This window comes from Vipera ursinii (assembly GCF_947247035.1).
Source record: "Vipera ursinii genome assembly, chromosome: Z".
NCBI classification, from domain to species: domain Eukaryota; kingdom Metazoa; phylum Chordata; class Lepidosauria; order Squamata; family Viperidae; genus Vipera; species Vipera ursinii.
Genome location: NC_139517.1, coordinates 2,107,211 through 2,129,795, shown reverse-complemented (window position 1 = coordinate 2,129,795; position 22,585 = coordinate 2,107,211). Strand labels below are relative to the sequence as shown.

The window sequence follows — 22,585 nt, the reverse complement described above, 5'->3', positions numbered from 1 at the left end:
GCTGCCTTCAGGTGCTTTGGCAACGCCAGACCCTCATTCTCGGTTTGCCCGGTTGCCAGGCAACCGTCTCTCCAAGCAAGCCTTCAATTGGGAAGGGGTGGGGGGAGACCATTAGCAGGGAACGGAGGGAGGGGGCTCCAGCAGAGACCAGGAGCCGAATTCTGCTGGGGCACATTCGATTGGGAGGCCCGGCCCTATTCCAGATGTTCTTCCCAGGGGTTTTGCGGGATGAAAAGTGCGGCATTTGCGTGCATCACAACTGGCAAAGGACACTTTGAAAAGTGAGGGGGGGTTTCCTCTGCTTTGGGAGACCCTCTCCCCAGCTTTCTCCCCGAACCCAGAGCCAGCTCAACGGGGGTCTGCTGGCTAGTGGTGCAAAGTGGGGGTACCCATTTGCTACTTGCCGAGACGTTCATTTCCGCCCAAAGGGGAGTAAATACAGGAAGTCCTCATCTTACGACCGTTCCACTTAGTGACCGTTCGGAGTTGCAACAGCGCTGAAAAAAAGTGACTTAGGATCGTTTTTCACACTTACGACCGTGGCTCACGGCGATCAAAATTCAAACACTTGGCCACTGCCTCGTCTTCACGGCTGTTGCAGCATCCCGTGTGTGTGGTGTGTGTGTGTGTGTGTGTGACGTGATCCCCTTTTGTGACCATCAAGCAAAGTCAATAAGGGTGTGTGTAGGGGGGAGAGCTGGATTTGCTCAATGACTGCGCGACTCGCTTAGCCGCTGCGGCGAATCTGCTTAAAAATTGGGCCAAGAGAAGTCGCAAAATGGGGGCAAGAGTCACTTAGCAACTGTCTCGCTTAGTGACTGAATGGTCGTAAGCCGAGGACTGCCTGTGATCAATTGCCTTGATGGGCTGTTTGCATTCGGATGGGGGTCTTTTCGCTTTGCAGCACGAGCATCTGGGGGGAAAAAAACCCTAATTAATGAGCAGTGGGCTAATGCCTCCTTAAGTAACCCCAGCTGCCTGCAATGAGTGCAGGTTCGCGTCCCACCAGGCTCAAGGTTGACTCAGCCTTCCATCCTTCCCAGGTAGGTAAAATGAGGACCCAGATTGTTGGGGGCAATTAAGCTGACTTTGTAATAATGCCGCTTGGGGTGTGTGTGAAAGCCCTAATAAGCAGGCATATACATAGAATGAAGGCTACTGCTAAGCTTGTGAGCCGCCCTGAGTCTTCGGAGAAGGGCGGGATATAAATGGAATTAAAATAAATAAATAAATAAATTGTTGTGGTTGTGATTATTATTATCTTGGAGGAAGTATGCAAAAAGATTCCACTCCGGGAGAATCTACTGGATTTCCATGAGCTTGGACTGGTAGGGATTCTGGAGCCTGCCCCCTTGTGGTAGTCAGCAAGCATTACACCCTCTCCTTCTGGCAGGGTTGAACCGCTGAACTTCTTATCCCCAGCCAGCTCCAATTGCTTTACTGGGTCACTGGGTCTGCATGGTTGTGTGTACCTGTGTGTGTGTGTGTGTGTCATTGCATTCCTGCACCAAAGGGAATCCTCGGCTTAGGACTGATCACTTAACAAGCCTTCGAAGTAATGACAGATCTGCAAAAAATGTACTTAGGACAGGACTGCTTAGTTCCAGGCCTGCTTTAGTTTGAAAACCAGCTGGGTGACTTTGGGCCAATCGCCAGGAGACGGTGAGTTCTAGTCCCGCCTTAGGTATGAAAGCCAGCTGGGTGACTCTGGGCCAATCGCCAGGAGACGGTGAGTTCTAGTCCCCTTAGGTAGGAAAGCCAGCTGGGAGACTTTGGGCCAATCGCCAGGAGACGGTGAGTTCTAGTCCCGCCTTAGGTATGAAAGCCAGCTGGGTGACTTTGAGCCAATCGCCAGGAGACGGTGAGTTCTAGTCCCACCTTAGGCACGAAAGCCAGCTGTGTGACTCTGGGCCAATTTATTTATTTAATTGGATTTATATACCGCCCTTTCCCGCAGGACTCAGGGCGGTTTTCAGGGTATTTAAAACAAGAAATACAAAAGTTAAAAACAATTAAAAATAATTACAACAGTCCCTGAAAAAGTAAAAAAAAAAAAACAATTTAAATTAAAAATTCTCAGCCTGGGCCAGAGAGCTCGAAGAGCCAGGTCTTCAGGCCCCGGCGGAATGAACGAAGGTCAGGGGCCGTCCTAAGCTCCGCGAGCAGCTGGTTCCAAAGGGCAGGCGCCCCCACTGAGAAGGCCCTATCCCTGAGTGTCGTCCGCCGGCAATCTTTAACCAGTGGCACCCTGAGCAGACCCTCCCTGTGGGAGCGCACTGTGTGTGTGTGTGTGTCATTGCATTCCTGCACCAAAGGGAATCCTCGGCTTAGGACTGATCACTTAACAAGCCTTCGAAGTAATGACAGATCTGCAAAAAATGTACTTAGGACAGGACTGCTTAGTTCCAGGCCTGCTTTAGTTTGAAAGCCAGCTGGGTGACTCTGGGCCAATCACCAGGAGACGGCGAGTTCTAGTCCCGCCTTAGGTATGAAAGCCAGCTGGGTGACTCTGGGCCAATCACCAGGAGACGGCGAGTTCTAGTCCCGCCTTAGATATGAAAGCCAGCTGGGTGACTCTGGGCCAATCACCAGGAGACGGCGAGTTCTAGTCCCGCCTTAGGTATGAAAGCCAGCTGGGTGACTCTGGGCCAATCACCAGGAGACGGCGAGTTCTAGTCCCGCCTTAGATATGAAAGCCAGCTGGGTGACTCTGGGCCAATCACCAGGAGACGGCGAGTTCTAGTCCCACCTTAGATATGAAAGCCAGCTGGGTGACTCTGGGCCAATCCTCCTCTCTCTCAGCCCAGCCCACCTCACAGGATTGTTGTGGTGGTGAAAAGAGGAGGAAGACGCATGGAATATGTTTGGCTTCTTGAGTTCGGCAGAAACAATAAAAGCGGGATACAAATAAATTAATAATTTTTAAAAAAAAATCTTCCCAATTTATTGAGAGTTGTGGAGTTTGGGACTGGCTTGGTGAGGAAGACTTGAAACAATATGGATCCTCTGGGAGAAACCTTTATGAAATCTTTCATTAGGGGATGAAAGCCACGTCTTTTTTTTCCCCTGTGAAAATAAGTATTGGAAAGAAGGAATTTGGCTCTAAATATGGAGAAAGCCGTCTGAGCTTTCTCCAAAGTGTCGGTTTGGGCAACGCCGGAAAAAACACGGATATCCCAGAGAAGCGAGGAATTCCAGGAAAAGAAACCTCTGTGTGTGTGGGGGGGGGGAAATCCGGTATTTCTCGCTGAGTTCAAAAAGAGAGAGGAAAGGGGACCAAGAAGAAAGATCGGGGTGTCTACTGAGACCCCCGTCAGGGCTTTCTCCTCCGTGAAAGACACACACACACACACACCCCGCCATTGGGTCTGTTGTTGAGACACTTGTGTCTCCTGTTGTGTCTTCAGAACGAGCTCTGGCGTCCATCCGGACCGAGGCACACCACGTCCGGGAGTCGTAGTTATGCGCCCAGTCCTGAAACCGGCAAGCGGAATAGCTTGGTGCACGATCCTGCCACGATTCTTGTTCGGCTGCTCGTGCCACAGAGGAGGCGGCAGCGTTCACGGCTGGAGTCTGGTCTTCTGGGCTAGGAAACGGCCCCCTCGCTTTGCGAGTCCAGGCTGCACCACCACAACCGGAGAGCGTTGTCGCCCTGCGTCCGAAGAGGGGCGACTGGACGGTCCCCTCCTTCTTCCGCCTCGTCCTCTCCACTCTCCGGCAGATCGGGAAAATGCCGCTGGCCCGAAGCGGTGGCCAGCAGAGGGAGGCTAGGGTGGAGGCTGGAAGAAAGAGGAGGGGGAGAGGGATTAGGAAGACGAACCGGGGCTGGCTGGCTGGCACCCCCCCCCGGGACCCCAGGCTGCCACATCTGGAACGCCTGCCCTGCTCCGAGGGCCAAGGGTGACCCACAGCTGGAGAAGCTCTTGGCAAGAGGCCGATCCTGCGGCGGAAGCAGCACTGAATAGCACGCGGATGGGAGAGCTGTGTTAGCGATCCGGAGGGAGATCAAGAGGCTTTTTCTTTTGCAAGATCCAGTCTAGGTCGGTCACTGGGACCAGAACTTCTGGACTGAGGCTGGAGCCCGTCTTCTCTCTACTGGAGGCTTTATTCCCTATTCCTGTTCCTATCCCCGATTCCCAATTCCATTCCGTTCTTCATTTATTCTATTCTGTTGCATTCTCCTTGTTCTGTTCTGTTCTATATTTTATTATTCTATTCTATTCTAATTTTGTTCTATTCTATTCTATTTCTTATTCTATTCTATTCTATTCTATTCTATTCTATTCTATTCTATATTTTATTATTTTATTCTATATTTTATTATTCTATTCTATTCTATTCTATTCTATTCTATTCTATTCTATTATTTTATTCTATTATTATTTTGTATTATTCTGTTCTATTCCATTCCATTCCATATTTTCTACAGTGTAGGTTTATGCATATGTTGCATAGAGCATGTTTAAATGTGTGTTATGTATGTGTACACTTTTGAAAGCAAGCAACAAAATTTCATTTTTAATGTGTGCCATTGTGCCCACAGTAAAAAAATGACAAAGGTTATCTATCTATCTATCTATCATCTATCTATCTATCTATCTATCTATCTATCTATCTATCTATCTATCTATCTATCTATCTATCTATCTATCTATCTCTACCTACCTACCTACCTACCAAGCAAGCAACCATTATATTTATTTTATTTATTTTATTAGTTACATTTATATACCGCCCTATTCCCTGAGGACTCAGGGCGGTTTACAGGGAGTTAAAAATCCACCATATAAAAGTTAAAAAACCAAATTAAAAAAATATTAAATTAACCCTGTATACATTAAAACCCAAATTAAAAATTCTTCCTCAGTCTGGGCCCGAGAGCTGAAAAAGCCAGGTCTTCAGGCCCCGGCGGAATGATCGGAGGTCGGGGGCAGTCCTCAGCTCCACCGGCAGCTGGTTCCAGAGGGCAGGCGCTCCCACCGAGAAGGCCCTATCCCTGGGTGTCACCCGCCGGCAATCTCTCACCGGCGGCACCCTGAGCAGACCCTCCCTGTGGGAGCACACTGGGCGAAGGGCGTTTGATGCCGGCAGCAGGTGTTCCCTCAAATAGCCCGGACCCAGGCCATGTAGGGCTTTATAGGTGATAACCAGCACCTTGAATTTCACCCGGAGGGCAACCGGAAGCCAATGCAGCTCGCGGAGTAGAGGTGTTACATGGGAGTATCGGGAGACCCCCATTACAACTCGCGCGGCCGCATTCTGCACCAGTTGAAGCCTCCGAGTGGTCTTCAAGGGCAGCCCCATGTAGAGAGCGTTACAGTAGTCCAAACGGGAGGTCACGAGCGCATGAGTAACTGTGCGTAGGGCATCTCGGTCCAGATAGGGACGCAACTGGCGCACCAGGCGAACCTGTGCAAAAGTGACCATATGCCACCCATATGGTCACCTACTGGCCCTAGGCAGCTTCCAAGAACCATTTTCCTTCTCCCATTTTCAGTCTCCTGCAGGACGTCCAACTCCCAATATCCCTAACTAAACAGCTAAGGATTCTGGGAGTTGAAGTCCAAGTGGTTAGGACACAACAGAGCAGAGGAAGCTGGCCCAAGCGGGCTCTTTCTGCTTACTTGGGGCCAGCATCGTCCGGGGGGGAGGGGGGAACAGAGGCACTCCGACACCCCAATGCACACCCTGCAAGCTTTGGGGTTACTCCTCCCGCCCCACAATCCCCTGTGGGGTGACAGAGCCTAGGCAGACCCTCACTTCCTGCACCCCGACGACCGCCAGAGCAGGATTCGTACCTGATCCCATTCACGCAGTCTCCCACGGCCTGGAATTGCAGCACTGGGGGTAACACAGCTGGGGGGTCGCCGGGGGGAGGCTGGGTGGTGTCCCAGACCGTAACGAGGCCGTTGGTGTTCCCACTCACCAAATACCGCCCACTCCTGTCGGGGGGGGGGGGAGAGAAAGCAGGGGAAACCTGGTTAAAGTAGTCCCTTGACTTACGGCCGCAGTTGAGCCTCAAAGTTCCGCTATTAAGCGAGACAACTGTTCAGTGACTCTTGTCCCCGTTTTGCGGCCTTTCTTGCCGCGGTTGTTAAGTGGATCGCTGCAGTTGTTAAGCGAGTAATGCTGTTGTTAAGCGGACTTGGCTTCCTTATCGCTTGCCAGAAGGTCGCCAAACGGGAGCGCGTGACCCCGGGATAATGCCACCGTCGTAAATGTGAGCCAATTGCCAAGCGTCTGAATTTTGAACACATGACCACGGGGGTGCTCCTCCTCCTCCTCCTCTCCTCCTCCTTCCCCCCACTCCTCTTCCTCCTCCTCCTTTCACTCCACAACCCCCATTTCCTTCTAGCACTGATGAGGTTCCCTCGTTGGGTCACGAAATGTCTGCAAGAAAACTGCCAAGCTCAGAGACCCCCAAGGACCCCACAGTCCTTCCTTCCTTCCTTCCTTCCTTCCTTCCTTCCTTCCTTCCTTCCTTCCTTCCTTCCTTCCTTCCTTCCTTCCTCCCTCCCTTCCTCTCCTCCCTTCCAACCCTGATGATGTTCCCTAGTTGGGTCATGAAATGTCTGCAAGGAAACCGCCCAGCTCAGAGAGCACCAAGGACCCCACAGTCCTCCTTCCTTCCTTCCTTCCTTCCTTCCTTCCTTCCTTCCTTCCTTCCTTCCTTCCTTCCTCCCTCCTTCCTTCCCTTTCCTTCTAGCACTGATGATGTTCCCTAGTTGGGTCATGAAACGTCTGCAAGGAAAACCACCCAGCTCAGAGACCTCCCCCCCCCAAGGACCCCGAAGAAAACAAGCCATCTCCAGGAGGGGAGCGCATCCAGACGGCCACTTACGGATCCAGGTCGAAATACAGCCTCTGATTGGTGCCCACCGTGCGGGAGAGCGACAAGACCATTTCGCCCGGTTGCCGGAGGTCCCAGCAGAGAATCTCGGCGTCCTGTCGGAGAATGGCGGACGCTTACGAGAAGGCGGAGGAGCAAGCTGGACTCCTTTCCCACGTCCTTCACCCGCGTTTCCCGACGCTCAGGCCACCCGGAGCCGGGTTCAAGAGATGGGACAGCCACCAGGCCACGCTCGGCCCCTCCATCCCTCCCGCCAAACGCCGCCGGGCTTTACCTTGCGTCCGCCGGTGAAGAGGTAAAGTCCGTCCGGGGAAAAGGCGGCGTGGGTGACGCCCCCGCGGTGCCCAACAAGCATCGCCAAGGGGTCTCCCTCCGCGCGGGAGTAGAGGCCGACGGTCTTTGCGTACGAGGTGCAGGCGTAAAGGGGCTGCGTCGGGCTGAAGGCGATGCAGGAGATGATCCCAGTTTGTCCTTGTTTTTTCGCTGGGAATAAAGGGGGCAAGGCGGCAGGATGAGGTCCAGTTCTTTTTTTTTCTTTTAGGAAAATTTTATTGATTTGTCTAGTTTTACATTTAAATATTTGCAAAGCACCGTGGCGGCCGAGTTGGCCCACAATTCAATAACAGACAGATATCTTTAGTACAGATCACGAACTGTTAAAATTCAATATTTCCTCCCTTTTCCCCCCTGGGCGTTTACTGTCTCACATTTAAATTAACACAATTCTTATGATATCGATTTAATAAAAATTAAAAAAAAACTTTCTTACGTTTCTCCATATTTTTTTAGTTTGTACCTGTCCTAGTTGTTTTAACATTCAATCTTTTTAGACAATCGAGGTCCTAGTTACTTTCCCCCCAATTTTTAGTTTCCCGTTAATATTTTAAGTTTAACGTTTAATATTTATAATTCCCAAGTTTTAAATGAGGCCCAGTTCTATTAATCCACCCTTAAGACCCAGGAAGCTATGAAAGGGGAGGGGGCTTTCTCGGGGTCCCCCACCCTGGGGCACCGAGCACCCCCCGCCATCTGGAGACTCCCCTGATGCCAGAAGACAGGCCGACGTGGAGACAGGTGGTCCTCAAGTTACAGCAGTTCATTTAGTGTGCGGTCACTAAATATTTTAGATTTTATTTTTTATTTTTTAACCCTGCCTTGATTATGTTTAGAAATCACTCGGGCTATTTATGCAGCTAGTCCTCAACTTACAGCAGTTCAAATGAGTGACCGTTCAAACTTACCATGTCATTGAAGAGTGACCTAGGACCATTGTTTGCACTTACGACCGTTGCACGGAGCCGTGATCAAAATTAAAATGCTTGGCAACTGACTCGTATTTACGACGGTGGCAGCGTCCCGGGGTCACGCGATCCCCTTTGGCGACCTTCTGACAAGCAAAGTCACTGGGGGAACGCCGGATTCGCTGAACGAGACTCTGTTACTATTGTTAACAAACAGCGCTTCGCTTAACAACTGCGGTGAGAGAGGTCGTAAAAGGGGGTCCTTGAATTACGGCAATTCAGCCTAAAATTTCCACGACTAAGAAAGACAGTTGTTAAGTGAATTTTGCCACATTTTATGGCCTTTCTCGCCAATTTAAGTGTTTCTCAATTTGGGCCACTTCAAGGTGGCTGGACTTTAACTCCCAGAATGCCCCAGCCAGCAGTGCTAACAGGAGTTCAGGACTTATGGGAGTTGAAGTCCGCTTAAAGCAGGGGTCTTCAAGCTTGGCCCTTTGATGACTTGTGGACTCCCAGAATTCCTCAGCCAGCGTGAGGGAACTATGGCCCTTTGATGACTTGTGGACTTCAATTCCCAGAATTCCTCAGCCAGCGTGAGGGAACTATGGCCCTTTGATGACTTGTGGACTTCAACTCCCAGAATTCCTCAGCCAGCGTGAGGGAACTGTGACCCTTTGATGACTTGTGGACTTCAACTCCCAGAATTCCTCAGTCAGCGTGAGGAAACTGTGACCCTTTTCTCACTTGTGGACTTCAACTCCCAGAATTCCTCAGCCAGCATGAGGGAACTGTGACCCTTTGATGACTTGTGGACTTCAACTCCCAGAACTCCTCAGCCAGCATGAGGGAACTGTGACCCTTTGATGACTTGTGGCCTTCAACTCCCAGAATTCCTCAGTACCTGGCTGAGGAATCCTGGGAGTTGAAGTCCACAAGTCATCAAAGGGCCAAGTTGGAAGACCCCTGGCTTACAAGTGACCACTCCTTTAATTATTGCAGTTTATTTTATATATGGATCCTTTACAGGAGAGGAACTTTTAAACAGGACATTGTCACCAGTCCCTCAACAGCTCGGGACTACAAAACCTTAAAACGACACCTCTTCCCCTGTGATTCCCCCCCACAATTTACGTCCTTCCTGAAGTGGGGTCCCACTTCTGTCGTAATTCTCCCATGTCTTCTTATCTATATATATATATCTATATATATATATATATATCTATATCTATATATATCTATATATATATATATCTATATATATATATATATATCTATATATCTATATCTATATCTATATATCTATATATATCTATATATCTATATCTATATATCTATATCTATATCTATATCTATATCTATATCTATATCTATATCTATATCTATATCTATATATATATATATTTAATTGGTTTATTTATTCCTGGGATTTCTGCTCACTGCCTCAAAAAAGGGACTTTTTGGCAGTTTGCAAGTCTCCCATCAAGTCCGCGAAAAAGCAAAACCGACAAGAGGCAAAATAAACGGCAAGTTTTTCACACCTCACAGCTTCTCACAAAAACAATTATCTTTTTTCTTTAAAAAAAAATGGCGGCTAGCCAACAAATTTCGGGGTGGGGAGGGGGCAGGCTGTTGCAGCGACGCAAAGCAAAGCAACGGGAAGACCAGGCTGCGACGTTCTACCTTCCCCTCCGCCGTCACTACGCAAGAACGGGGTGCCCTCCTACGTCGGGGTGTGTGTGTGTGTCAAAACCGGCCTCTCTTCTTTTTTTAATTGCCATTTTTATTTATTATTTTGCTGCTTCTCTCGTCCCTGAGCGCACGGGGATTCCTCGACTTACGACGAACGGCACCCGAATTTTCCACGGCCGGCTGGTTTTACGAGCATTCTTCCCCAGTGGCGTAGCGTGGGTTGTCAGCACCTGGGGCAAGGCAACCGGAAGCGGAAATAGAGGGACGGGTGGGCGGTGACGTCACGGCACTGCTGAAAAGACGCGCCCCGCAGCGGCGTAGACTTTCCAAGAAGAGTCGCGCGCATGCGGGATGCTTCCGGGTCCCTCTCGAGGGCGGCTGGGCGGGGCTCCGACCTGCAAGAGCCGCTGCATTCAAGCTTGCACGTGAGCCCCGCTAAATAAAGCCACGCATGCGCACGAAGCTAGGCCGGCCGGCCAGTGGGTCCATCTTCGCTCGGCCAAACCTGCCAGGGCGCCTGCGGGGCGCTTGCAGTTGGCCTGAGCCTGGGCGGAGAGTTGGCCGCTTCTATTTATTTTATTCAGTTTATGTGGCCGCCCATCTCACCTGCCGGACTCATTTCGCTTTGCAAGAAAGAGCAGCTCGAGAGCGGAGCCAAGCCAACTCTGTGCATCCCTTGGGGCTCCCTGAGCAGCTCAGTGCGAGCGCGCCCCCCCAGATGTTGCGCCCGGTGCGGCCGGCCCCCCCTGCACCCCCCACGCTACGCCACTGTTCTTCCCAGCTGTTTTAAGTGAATCACGCGGACGTTAAGCGAAGCTGGCTTGAGGTGGCTCATCGGAAGCCAGCTGGGAAGCTCGCAAATGGGGATCGTGTGATCCCGGGACGCTGCAACCGTCGTAAGGAGGAGTCAGTTGCCAAGCGTCTTGATTCTTGATCCCGTGACCAGAGGGATGCTGCAACTGGTCGTAAAGCGGTCGTTAAGTGAGTTTTTCCCCACTGCTGTTGTAACTTCCAGACTTTGGCTGTCGCCCTCAATCCGACCTAGGGTTTAACTCACCAAATGTGGGTCTGTTTTCGCACGACCGGCCGGGCCGCGATGTGTCGAACACCCGCACCATTTTGTCGAAGCCGCAAAAGAGCTGGGCGCCATCAGGAGTGAAGCAGAGCGAGTGGGCGGCCGTCAACTCATCCTGGACCGAAAGGACAGACAGACAGGTCTCTGGTCAAGCTCTTTGTGTGTGTGTGTGTGTGTGTGTGTGTGTGTTGTGTGTGTGTAATTGTAGAGCCCCCAGCTTTTCCCCAGGATGTTTTTTTGTGTTTTACATTAGGCTGCATTCATTACAGAATAACAGAAGGACAAGAGTTGGAAGGGACCTTGGAGGTCATCTAGTCCAACCCCCCCCTGCTCAGTCAGGAAAGCGTACACTGTTTCAGACAAATGGCTGCCCAGTCTCTTCCTTAAAAACCTCCTGTGATGAAGCACCCGCAACGTCTGGCGGCAATTCGTCCTACTGATTATAATAGAATCATAGATTCAGAGATGGAAGGGACCTTGGAGGTCATCTAGTCCAACCCCCTGCTCAGGCAGGAAACCCCTATACCATTTCAGGCAAATGGCTGTCCAGTCTCTTCTTAAAAACTTCCAGTGTTGGAGCATTTACTCCTTCTGGTGGCAGGTGGTTCCACTGGATAATTGTTCTCACTGTCAGGAAGTTTCTCCTTAGTTCTAGGTTGTTTCTCTCCTTGATGAGTTTCCATCCGTTGCTTCTTTTCCTGCCTTCAGGGGCTTTGGAGAATAGCTTGACTGCCTCTCCTTTGGGGCAGCCCCTGAGATACTGGAAGGCTGCTATCCTGTCCCCCCTTTGTCCTTCTCTTTGTTAAACCGGACATCCCCAATTCCAGCCACCGTTCCTTATGTGTTTTAGCCTCCGATCCCCGGATCCTCTTCGTTGCTCTTCTCTGCACCCTTTCCAGAGTCTCCACATCCTCTTCTTTACACGGTGGTGACCAGGCCGTATTCCAAAGATGGCCCATTAACGGAGCAAAGTACAAAGACCTTCGAATGATTAACTGGGCGATTCATTTCTGGGCAAGATGGAAATCCCAGGGGGGCTGGGGAGGGGGGGGGGAGGTTGAGCGGAGGGGGGGGTTGGCCTTCAGACCTACTCACCAGGTGGTTGTAGGGGCGAAAAGAGGCCCGCAGCTCCCCACTGAAGGCATCCCACACGTGGACCGGGTTGTCTCGGCTGCTGCTGGCCAGGCTGCGGGCGGAGAGAAGGCAGTGAAGGGAAGGGGAAGGGAAGGGGAGGGGAAGGGAAAAGGGAAGGGGAAGGGAAGGGGAGGGAAGGGAAAAGGGAAGGGGAAGGGAAGGGGAGGGGGAAGGGGAAGGGAAGGGAAGGGGAAGAGAAGGGAAGGGGAAGAGAAGGGAAGGGGAGGGGAAGGGAAAAGGGAAGGGGAAGGGGAAGGGGAAGGGGAAGGGGAAGGGAAGGGGAAGAGAAGGGAAGGGGAAGAGAAGGGAAGGGGAGGGGAAGGGAAAAGGGAAGGGGAAGGGGAAGGGAAGGGGAAGAGAAGGGAAGGGGAAGGGGAAAGGGAAAGGGAAGGAAGGGAAGGGGAAAGGGAAGGGAAGAAGAAGGGAAGGGCAAGGAAGGAAGAGAAAGAGAAAAGGGAAGGGAAGGGAAGGGGAGAAAGGAAGGGAAGGGGAAGGATGGGAAGGGGAAGGGGAAGGGGAAGGGGAAGGGGAAGGAAGGAAGGGGAAGAGAAAGAGAAAGGAAAGGGAAGGGGAAGGGGAAGGGGAGGCTGGCATGGACCAAAACCAAGCCGGGCTGTGGAAGAGGACGCCGGGTGCCGAAGGGACCCACAAGGGACCCACGAGGGCTCCAGGGGGGCACACAAGGAGCACCGGCCTCCCTCTTTCAGCATTTCAGATCAGAACTATTTACCTCATATTTCATATATTCAATATCTAACCCTATCCCCCCCTGGGCAGCTTCCAAGAACGCTGGGGGTTTTGGGGGGGGGGCGAAAGGCTGCGAGAAGAACCAAAGTGGATTTACAAGCAAGTCTCCGGATCGGAAGAATTCATCTGCGGGAACCAGCAATAGTCGTATAGGGTGTCGCCTTCCGCCATGCGCAGGACGGGACTCTGTGGAGGGGAAGAGCAGAGGAGAGATGATAATAATAATAATAATAATAATAATAATAATAATAATAATAATAATAATAATAAAGTAACAGTGATACCCATTGTCATCGGGGCACTGGGAACGATGTCCAAAAACTTGGCAAAACACATGAAGAAATTGCAGCTTCCTGCAATAATAACTCCAGCAAAGCTGCAAAAAACTGGGCTACTTGGAAGATCTTACATTTTAAGGAGGTACCTGGTTGATCCCTAGGATGCTGGCAGAGAAAGAAAGAAAGAAAGAAAGAAAGAAAGAAAGAAAGAAAGAAAGAAAGAAAGAAAGAAAGAAAGAAAGAAAGAAAGAAAGAAAGAAAGAAAGAAAGAAAGAAAGAAAGAAAGAAAGAAAGAAAGAAAGAAGGAAGGAAAGAAAGAAAGGAAGAAGGAAGGAAGGAAGGAAGGAAGGAAAGAAAGAAAGGAAGAAGGAAGGAAGGAAGGAAGGAAGAAAGAAAGAAAGAAAGAAAGAAAGAAGAAAGGAAGGAAGGAAGGAAGGAAGGAAGGAAGGAAGGAAGAAAGAAAGAAAGAAAGAAAGAAAGAAAGAAAGGAAGGAAGGAAGGAAGGAAGGAAGGAAGGAAGGAAGGAAGGAAGAAAGAAAGAAAGAAAGAAAGAAAGAAAGAAAGAAAGAAAGAAAGAAAGAAAGAAAGAAAGATGGGTGGAAGGGACCTTGGAGGTCATCTAGTCCAACCCTCTGCTCAGGCAGGAAAGCTGGTTTGGCACATTAGACTAAAGGGATGTGGGTGGCGTGCAGGACCACCCTGAGGGTGGAGGGCTCAGGCCCCTTTCATCCAGAGTGGCGTTTCTCGACTTGGGCAACTTGGAGACGGGTGGACTTCGACTCCCAGAATGCCCCATGGAGGGAAGTTGGCCCAGAAAAAGGATATGCCCCAGCAAAGAACAGACTGGCTGAGGAATTCTGGGAGTTGAAGTCCACGAGTCTTAAAAGTTGCCCAAGTTTGAAGACCCCTGATCTGGAGTTAAGGCTGGCCTGGACTTTCCAGCTGTTAACAGCAACGGTTGATCAATCCAGGTCTCTTTTAACTCTGGTTTAACATGAGAGCTCGGGTTAAGCCTACAAACCAGAAGTTATCCTGGTTTGATTTTTAAGCACCTCCCGCTTACTTGGGATTTCAGCAAAAGCTGAGGAGAGAACGCACCTCTTAACTGCCCGCAAGGCTGACTCTGCCTTGTTCACAAGACCGGCAGATTCAAATCCCAGGTTTACAGTGACAAAGAAATGGGCAGCCATGGGAAAGAAGTTAGAACGCATGCCGGTTTAGCACATCAGACTAACCTGATATTGGTCGGCCCGTCTCTCTCAGCCCAGCACACCACCCAGCGCCAGTAGGAGGAGAAGAGAGGAGTAAAGGTCCGCCCTCCACTTACGACCGCAACGGAGGCCAAAATTTCGAGTTGCTAAGTGAGAAATTTGTTAAGTGAGCCTCGCCCCGTTTTTGGACCTTCCTGGCCACCGTTGTTAAGTGAGTCACAAGTGAGTTGCTAAGTGAATCCGGCTTCCCCATTGACTCTGCTTGTCCAAAGGACACAAAAAGGGGGATCGCGTGACCCCGGGACGTAAATACGAGCCAGTCGCCAAGCGTGTGAATTTTGATCGCCTGACCCTGGGGAGGCTTGCAAGGACGGTTGTAAGTACGAGAAAGGGTCGTACGTCAGTGCCACTGTAGCTTTGAGCGGTCTCTCCATGCACTGTTGTGAGTCGAAAAGGAACAACGAATCCACGTACCATTTCAGCCACCTCTCCCCACTGCTCTGCATACAGCTCTGGAGGAAGGTTGTATATCCGCAGTGTGTTGTCGGCACTGTTGGTCAGCAGGCAAGTCCCATCGGGCGCCCTGCAGGAGGGAGGGAGGGGGGGTCAGAAACACCCCCAAAAGGGGTCTCACCCCCAGCCAGGTGGGGTTCTGCTACTCCCGGCTCATCTAACCAAGCAAGTCGTTTTTTTCAGCCACAAAAGAGGGGGGAAATGATAACACAAACCTGACAGGGAAAGTTGTGTTGCAATGAGGAATACAACCAAGATGACAATTACTTTTCGAAACCAATGTTTCTCAGCCTAAGCAACTTTTAAGCTGGGTGGACTTCAACTCCCAGAATTCCCCAGCCAGCCATGCTGGCTGGGGAATTCTGGGAGTTGAAGTCCACATCTGTTAAAGCACACCGAGGAATTCTGGGAGTTGAAGTCCACCCATCTTAAAGCAGGCTGGCTGGGGGATTCTGGGAGTTGAAGTCCACATCTGTTAAAGCACACCGAGGAATTCTGGGAGTTGAAGTCCACCCATCTTAAAGCAGGCTGGCTGGGGGATTCTGGGAGTTGAAGTCCACATCTGTTAAAGCACACTGAGGAATTCTGGGAGTTGAAGTCCACCCATCTTAAAGCAGGCTGGCTGGGGGATTCTGGGAGTTGAAGTCCACATCTGTTAAAGCACACTGAGGAATTCTGGGAGTTGAGGTCCACCCATCTTAAAGCAGGCTGGCTAGGGGATTCTGGGAGTTGAAGTCCACATCTGTTAAAGCACACTGAGGAATTCTGGGAGTTGAAGTCCACCCATCTTAAAGCAGGCTGGCTGGGGGATTCTGGGAGTTGGAAGTCCACATATCTTAAAAGGGAACTCTGGGAGACAAAAACCATGCGCCTCAAAGGGAATTCTGGGAGATGAAGTCCACCCATCTTAAAGCAGGCTGGCTGGAGGATTCTGGGAGTTGGAAGTCCACCCATCTTAAAGAGGAATTCTGGAATTAAAGTCCACACGCCTCTCAAAGGGAATCCCAAGAGTTGGAATCCACACACTTTGAAAGGAATTCTGGGAGTTGGAAGTCCACATATCTTCAAAGGGAACTCTGGGAGACGAAATCCACGCGCCCCAAAGGGAATTCTGGGAGATGAAGTCCACCCATCTTAAAGTTGCTGAGGCTGAGAAAGACCGATCGACCCAGCTGAAGCATTCTGCCTTGGGGGAGCCTGCATCTTCCTTTTAAGAGTTTCTCACCGACTTTAAAACTGGAACTTGCGTGAGCCCATCTGCCTGCCCCATAGACCCCGTCTTTCTCCCATTTTTTAAGCCCCTTCCCTCCCGGTCATTCGGCTGCCTTCTTCTTACTTCTAGAAGCCTCCACGCCACCTCCATCGCTGCTGGGACCAGCCGATAGGTCCCTGGGTGGGCTTCTGCTGTCCAGTCCCATCCAAGAGGAGAAGAATCCGGGGAATTCTCCACGTCTAAGGGCCAGCAGCAGCCCAAACCCAGAACAGGTGGGAAGGGGCCTTCACTCCCAAGACCCAGGCGGTCTCACCCGGGCCCCGAAAGAGCTCTCCCGCCAGCTACTCACCACTTGCAGCCTTTCAAGAAGTTCTCCGGGACGTGGCTGTACTCGGCCCACGCGCCTGTCAGAAGTTGGGGGGCCTGCCCAAAGTCGTACGCTGGAAAGCTAGGAGACGGGAGAAAGATGCCAGTTGCATCCTGTGAGCTAAACTACTAATTACTACCAACCAGGGCTGTAAATGCTGCTAATTAAGTCTCCCTTCGTCTGCTCTGCCATAACTAGCACTGGGTGGGTCGTGAAAGGTCGGAAAGAAAACCACCCAGCTCAGAGATCACCAAGGACCCCACGGTCCTCCTCCTCCTCCTCCTCTCCACACACCTCACTTCCTTCTAGCACCGATGTTACCCAGTTGGGTCATGAAATGTCAAAATGAAATGCATAGAGAGCCCCAAGGACCCCACAGTCCTCGTCCTCCTCTTCTCTCCATAAAGGCCACTCCCTTCTAGCACTGATGATGTTACCTAGCTGGGTCATGGAACATCTGCAAGGAAACAACCCAGCTCAGAGAGCACCAAGGACCCCACAGTGCTCCTCCTCCTCCTCCTCCTTGCAAACTCCCTTCTAGCACTGATGATGTTACCTAGTTGGGTCACGAAGCGTCTACAAGGAAACCACCCAGCTCAGAGAGCACAGAGGACCCCACAGTTGTCCTCCTCCTCCTCCTGATGCTGTCTCCACAATCTGCCCTCCCTTCTAGCACTGAGGATGTTACCTAGTTGGGCCACAAAGCGTCTACAAGAAAATCACCAAGTTCAGAGAGCATCAAGGACCCCCTCGGTCCTTCTCCTCGTTCTCCCTTCTCCCCCTCTCTGCAAACTCCCCTCCCTTCTAGCACTGAGGATGTTTATTTATTTATTTATTTATTTATTTATTTATTAAATTTTTATACCGCCCTTCTCCCGAAGGACTCAGGGCAGTGTACAGGGCAATAAATATCAAAATATAAATACAAAAGTTAAAAAGAAGTTAAAAAGGATTAAATAATTATGCCCAATATAATACAATAATAAAACTGTGTTAAAACTAAATCCAACCCCAAACCCATCAGACCAGGCCAGATTGTTCAAATAGGTAGGTTTTTAAATTGCGCCGGAAGGAGCGAAGGTCAGGGGCCATCCGGAGCTCAACCGGCAAGTGGTTCCATAGGTCTGGCGCGCCCACAGAGAACGTTACCTAGTTGGGTCCTGAAACGTCTGCAAGGAAACCACCAGGCTCAGAGAGCCCCAGGGACCCCCCCCCCACCCTAAGCTGCCTTCCCCAGGCCACGCCTCAAAGCCACAGACTAGAAGACCTTCAAGGTCCCTTCCAACCTTATCATCCTACGTTCATACCCTGTTCCGATTCTCCGGGGTTGAGGAAGACCCAACTCCTCTGCCTAAACTGAACTGCCTTTTGTTCGGAATCCAACTCACTAATATTGTCCCCCATCGGTCGACGCTCCACTTCCTTCGACCGCTTCCTCTTGCTTCTCGTTGCCCAGCTCTTCCTCAAAGCCCAGCGAAGCGTCCTGGAAGCGGGATCCTCCTTCCTCTCGAGAAAGTCCCCGGACAGCAGGATGTTCGTCTTCTTGAGCTCCGTTCAGCCGTGGCACCTTAGAAGCCGGTCCAGAATTTTCTCCCGGTTCCCCATCGTTGTCCGTTGAAAGTTGCATGTCTGCCGTAGCCGGGCTCTCCGCAAAGAATTCGGCCTCCATCGCACACTTCGAAAAAGGGTCTCTTGAACAAGAGCTGCTAGGCTGGGACGCCACTGGGAGGAGTGTGGATACAAGCAATCCTCCTGGCTATAGCTATAAATTGCAGTTTCAGCTGGAGGAGAAAGCGGTTTTATTCATCCCAGCTTGGGAAAGGAAAGGACGCCACGAAGAAGTGAGGTTTCTGTAGATTAAGAAACAAAAAAACATCAATATTGTTGATTCTGTCGAAACAGAATAGAATAGAAAATAGAATAGAATAGAATACAGAATATAATAGGACAGAACAGAATGTAGAATATAGAACAGAATATAGAATACAGAATATAATAGAACAGAACAGAATATAGAATACAGAATATAATAGAACAGAACAGAATATAGAATACAGAATAGAACAAAACAGAACAGAATACAAAATAGAATATACAACACAGAATAGAATATAGAATAGAATAGAATATAGAATAGAATAGAATAGAATAGAATAGAATAGAATAGAATAGAATAGAATAGAATAATAGAATAGAAAGAATGTAGAATAGAATAGAATAGAATAGAATAGAATAGAATAGAATAGAATAGAACAGAACAGAACAGAATAGAATAGAATAATAATGGAATAGAATAGAATAGAATAGAATAGAATAGAATAGAATAGAATAGAATAATAATGGAATAGAATAGAATAGAATAGAATAGAATAGAATAATAGAATAGAATAGAATAGAATAATAGAATAGAATAGAATAATAGAATAGAATAGAATAGAATAGAATAGAATAGAATAGAAAGAATGTAGAATAGAATAGAATAGAATAGAATAGAATAGAATAGAATAATAATGAATAGAATAGAATAGAATAGAATAGAATAGAATAGAATAATAATGGAATAGAATAGAATAGAATAGAATAGAATAGAATAGAATAGAATAGAATAGAATAGAATAAAATAGAATAGAATAATAATGGAATGGAATGGAATGGAATGGAATGGAATGGAATGGAATGGAATAGAATAGAATAGAATAGAATAGAATAGAATAGAATAGAATAGAATAGAATAGAATAGAATAGAATAGAATAGAATAATAGAATAGAAAGAATGTAGAATAGAATAGAATAGAATAGAATAGAATAGAATAGAATAGAATAGAATAGAATAGAATAGAATAGAATAGAATAGAATAGAATAGAATAGAATATAGGATAGGATAGGATAGGATAGGATAGGATAGGATAGGATAGAATCTGGAAGGGATCTTGGAGGTCTTCTAGTCCAGCCCTCTGCTCAGGGGGAAACCCTTTTCCATTTCAGACAGATGGATCTCTAATCTCTTCAACTGTAGCAAGTTATTCTAGGGGAAAGTATTCCAGACCACCCCAGAATTTAGTAGCCCAATGAAGGTTTCTCGTATTTGACAGAGCAAGGAAATTAACACTTAAAACCAAAATACTAGTCCTTCTAACACAGGTCGTCCTTGACTTACAATCGTTCATTTAGTAACCGTTCATGAAGTTACAACAGGACTGAAAAAAAAGTGACTTACGACTGTTTTTTACACTTTACAACTGTTGCTGCGGGATCAAAATTCACACGCTCAGCACCTGACTCATATTTATGACGGTCGCAGCATCCTGGGATCACGTGATCCCCTTTTGCGACTTTCCGACAAGCAAATTCAACGGGGAAGCTTAACGACCAGGTGACTCACAACTGCCCAACTGCCGTGATTCACTTAACAACTGTGGCGAGGCAGGTCGCCAAACAGAGCAAAACTCACTTAACAACTGTCCCGCTTAGCAACGGAAATTTGGGGCTCCATTGGGGTCGTAAGTCGAGGACTACCTGTGCAGTCATCCAAATAATTTATAATAAATGATGTAACATCTAATAAATTAAGGGGTGGCCTTCATTACATCAATAACTTTATGCATTATAGTAAAATTATTGCACAATTCAATGAAATAATAAATTAAAGGACGCCCTTCCTTGCATTAATTTATAATGATTATTTTAATAAATTAAGGGATGGCCACCACGACATCAATCAACTTAATGCATAGTAGTAAATAGTGCAGCGATATAACAAGCTAAGGGGTGGTCATCATTACATTAATTTTTAATAAACGATCCACCTAATAAAACAATAAATTTAAAGGCTTAGATTGACTTTTAATAAGGAATTATTGAATTAAATGCAACCATAAATTAATAGCGGCCACCATTCAAATTAAGCATCCTGAGCCCGGCGGTGCAGCGCAACGGGGAAGACCAGACACGCGTCTGGCAGTTCAGGGTCGACACGCGTCAACATCGTAACGTGTAAACGATCTGATGCGTGCAGAGCTGCCCAGCGCCGTCAGGGGCGAGCTCCGGGCCTCCCCGCGACAACTTCCCCAGGAGGGGGAGGCGAAAGGCGGCCAGCCTTCAACTTGCCTCCCGGAAGCTTCTGCTCCGCATTGAGGCGATGGGCGGCGAAAGGGGGCCGCCATGACACCCCAGGCCCCGCCCCCTCATCGCGACGCGGAGTCTCGCGAGAGTTGGAGATTTCAGGCGTCGCGCCATTTTTCCGCACGTAGAGATAAGAAATTTAGAGGAGCCACTCCCCCTCCCCGGAGGTGTAAATTGAAACTTCCGGGTACAGCATTGTCTTTAAAATCTATTCTATTCTATTCCATATTTTCTATTCTATTCTATTCTGTTCTGTTCTGTATTTTCTTTTCTATTCAATTCTGTTCTGTATTTTCTTTTCTATTCTGTTCTGTATTTTCTTTTCAGAAATTACACAGAAGAACTATACAAGAATGAGCTTAACGTCCCTGATAATCACAATGAGGTGGCCACTGACCTCGAGCCAGACATCCTAGAATGTGAAGTGAAGTGGGCCTTAGAAAAGCTGAGCAACAACAAAGCTAGTGGAGGTGACAGTATTCCAGCTGAGCTATTCAAAATCTTAAAAGACAGTGCAGTAAAAGTGCTACACTCAATTTGCCAGCAAATTTGGAAAACTCAGCAGTGGCCACAGGATTGGAAAAGATCAGTTTACATTCCAATTCCAAAGAAAGGCAGTGCCAAAGAATGTTCAAACTATCGCACCATTGCACTCATTTCTCATGCTAGTAAAGTCATGCTTAAAATCCTACAAGCTAGACTTCAGCAGTATGTGGATCGAGAACTACCAGAAGTACAGGCAGGATTTCGAAGAGGCAGAGGAACTAGAGATCAAATTGCCAACATACGCTGGATCATGGAGAAAGCTAGGGAGTTCCAGAAAAACATCTACTTCTGCTTCATTGACTATGCTAAAGCCTTTGATTGTGTGGATCATAACAAACTGTGGCAAGTTCTTAAAGAGATGGGAGTACCAGACCATCTTATTTGTCTCTTGAGAAACCTATATGCGGGTCAAGAAGCAACAGTGAGAACTGGACACGGAACCACTGATTGGTTCAAAATTGGGAAAGGAGTCCGGCAAGGCTGTATACTGTCGCCCTGCCTATTTAACTTATATGCAGAGCACATCATGAGAAAGGCAGGGCTAGATGAATCAATAGTTGGAATTAAGATTGCTGGAAGAAATATCAACAACCTAAGATACGCAGATGATACCACTCTAATGGCAGAAAGTGAAGAAGAACTAAAGAGCCTCTTGTTGCGGGTGAAAAAGGAGAGTGCAAAAGTTGGGTTGAAACTTAACATTAAGAAAACCAAGATCATGGCATCTGGCCCTCTCAATTCCTGGCGAATAGATGGGGAAGAAATGGAGGTAGTGACAGATTTTGTTTTCCTGGGCTCCAAGATCACTGCAGATGGGGACTGTAGCCAAGAAATTAAAAGACGCTTGCTCCTGGGAAGGAAAGCCATGGCAAATCTAGACAGCACACTAAAAAGCAGAGACATCACCATGTCGACAAAAGTGCGTATAGTCAAGGCTATGGTCTTCCCAGTTGCAATGTATGGCAGTGAAAGTTGGACCATAAGAAAGGCTGAGCGCCAAAGAATTGAGGCCTTTGAACTCTGGTGCTGGAGAAGACTCCTGCGAGTCCCTTGGACTGCAAGGCGATCAAACCGGTCAGTCCTAGAGGAGATCAATCCTGACTGCTCTTTAGAAGGCCAGATCTTGAAGCTAAAACTCAAATACTTTGGCCACCTAATGAGAAAGAAGGACTCACTGGAGAAGAGCCTAATGCTGGGAAAGATCGAGGGCAATAGAAGAAGGGGACGACAGAGAATGAGGTGGCTGGATGGAGTCACTGAAGCAGTAGGCGTGAGCTTAAATGGACTCCAGAAGATGGTGGAAGACAGGAAGGCCTGGAGGAACGTTGTCCATAGGGTCGCGATGAGTCGGACACGACTTCGCAGCTAACAACAACAACAACATTTTCTTTTCTATTCTATTCTGTTCTGTATTTTCTTTTCTATTCTGTTCTGTATTTTCTTTTCTATTCTATTCTGTTCTGTTTTTCTATTTATTCTATTCTATTCTGTTCTGTATTTTCTTTTCTTTTCTGTTCTGTTCTGCATTCTTTTCTATTCTGTATTTTCTTTTGTATTCTGTATTTTATTATTCTATTCTATTCTATTCTCTATTCTAT

At 48.3% G+C, this 22,585-nt stretch overlaps 1 protein-coding gene across 1 annotated transcript; it reads right to left on the bottom strand.

Moving 5' to 3' along the window:
- Nucleotides 1-2,903: 2,903 nt before the first annotated feature.
- WRAP53 (WD repeat containing antisense to TP53) lies at nt 2,904-20,491 on the bottom strand. Its single transcript, XM_083377720.1, has 11 exons — nt 20,213-20,491; nt 17,707-18,168; nt 16,301-16,399; nt 14,700-14,808; nt 12,834-12,922; nt 11,951-12,041; nt 10,838-10,970; nt 7,125-7,333; nt 6,842-6,945; nt 5,799-5,942; nt 2,904-3,779 (listed from the first exon to the last, which is right to left on the bottom strand). Exons 2-11 carry the CDS (start codon nt 17,985-17,987, stop codon nt 3,587-3,589), a joined length of 1,452 nt encoding a protein of 483 aa, XP_083233846.1. The 5' UTR covers nt 17,988-18,168; nt 20,213-20,491; the 3' UTR covers nt 2,904-3,586.
- Between the last annotated feature and the right edge of the window lie 2,094 nt (nt 20,492-22,585).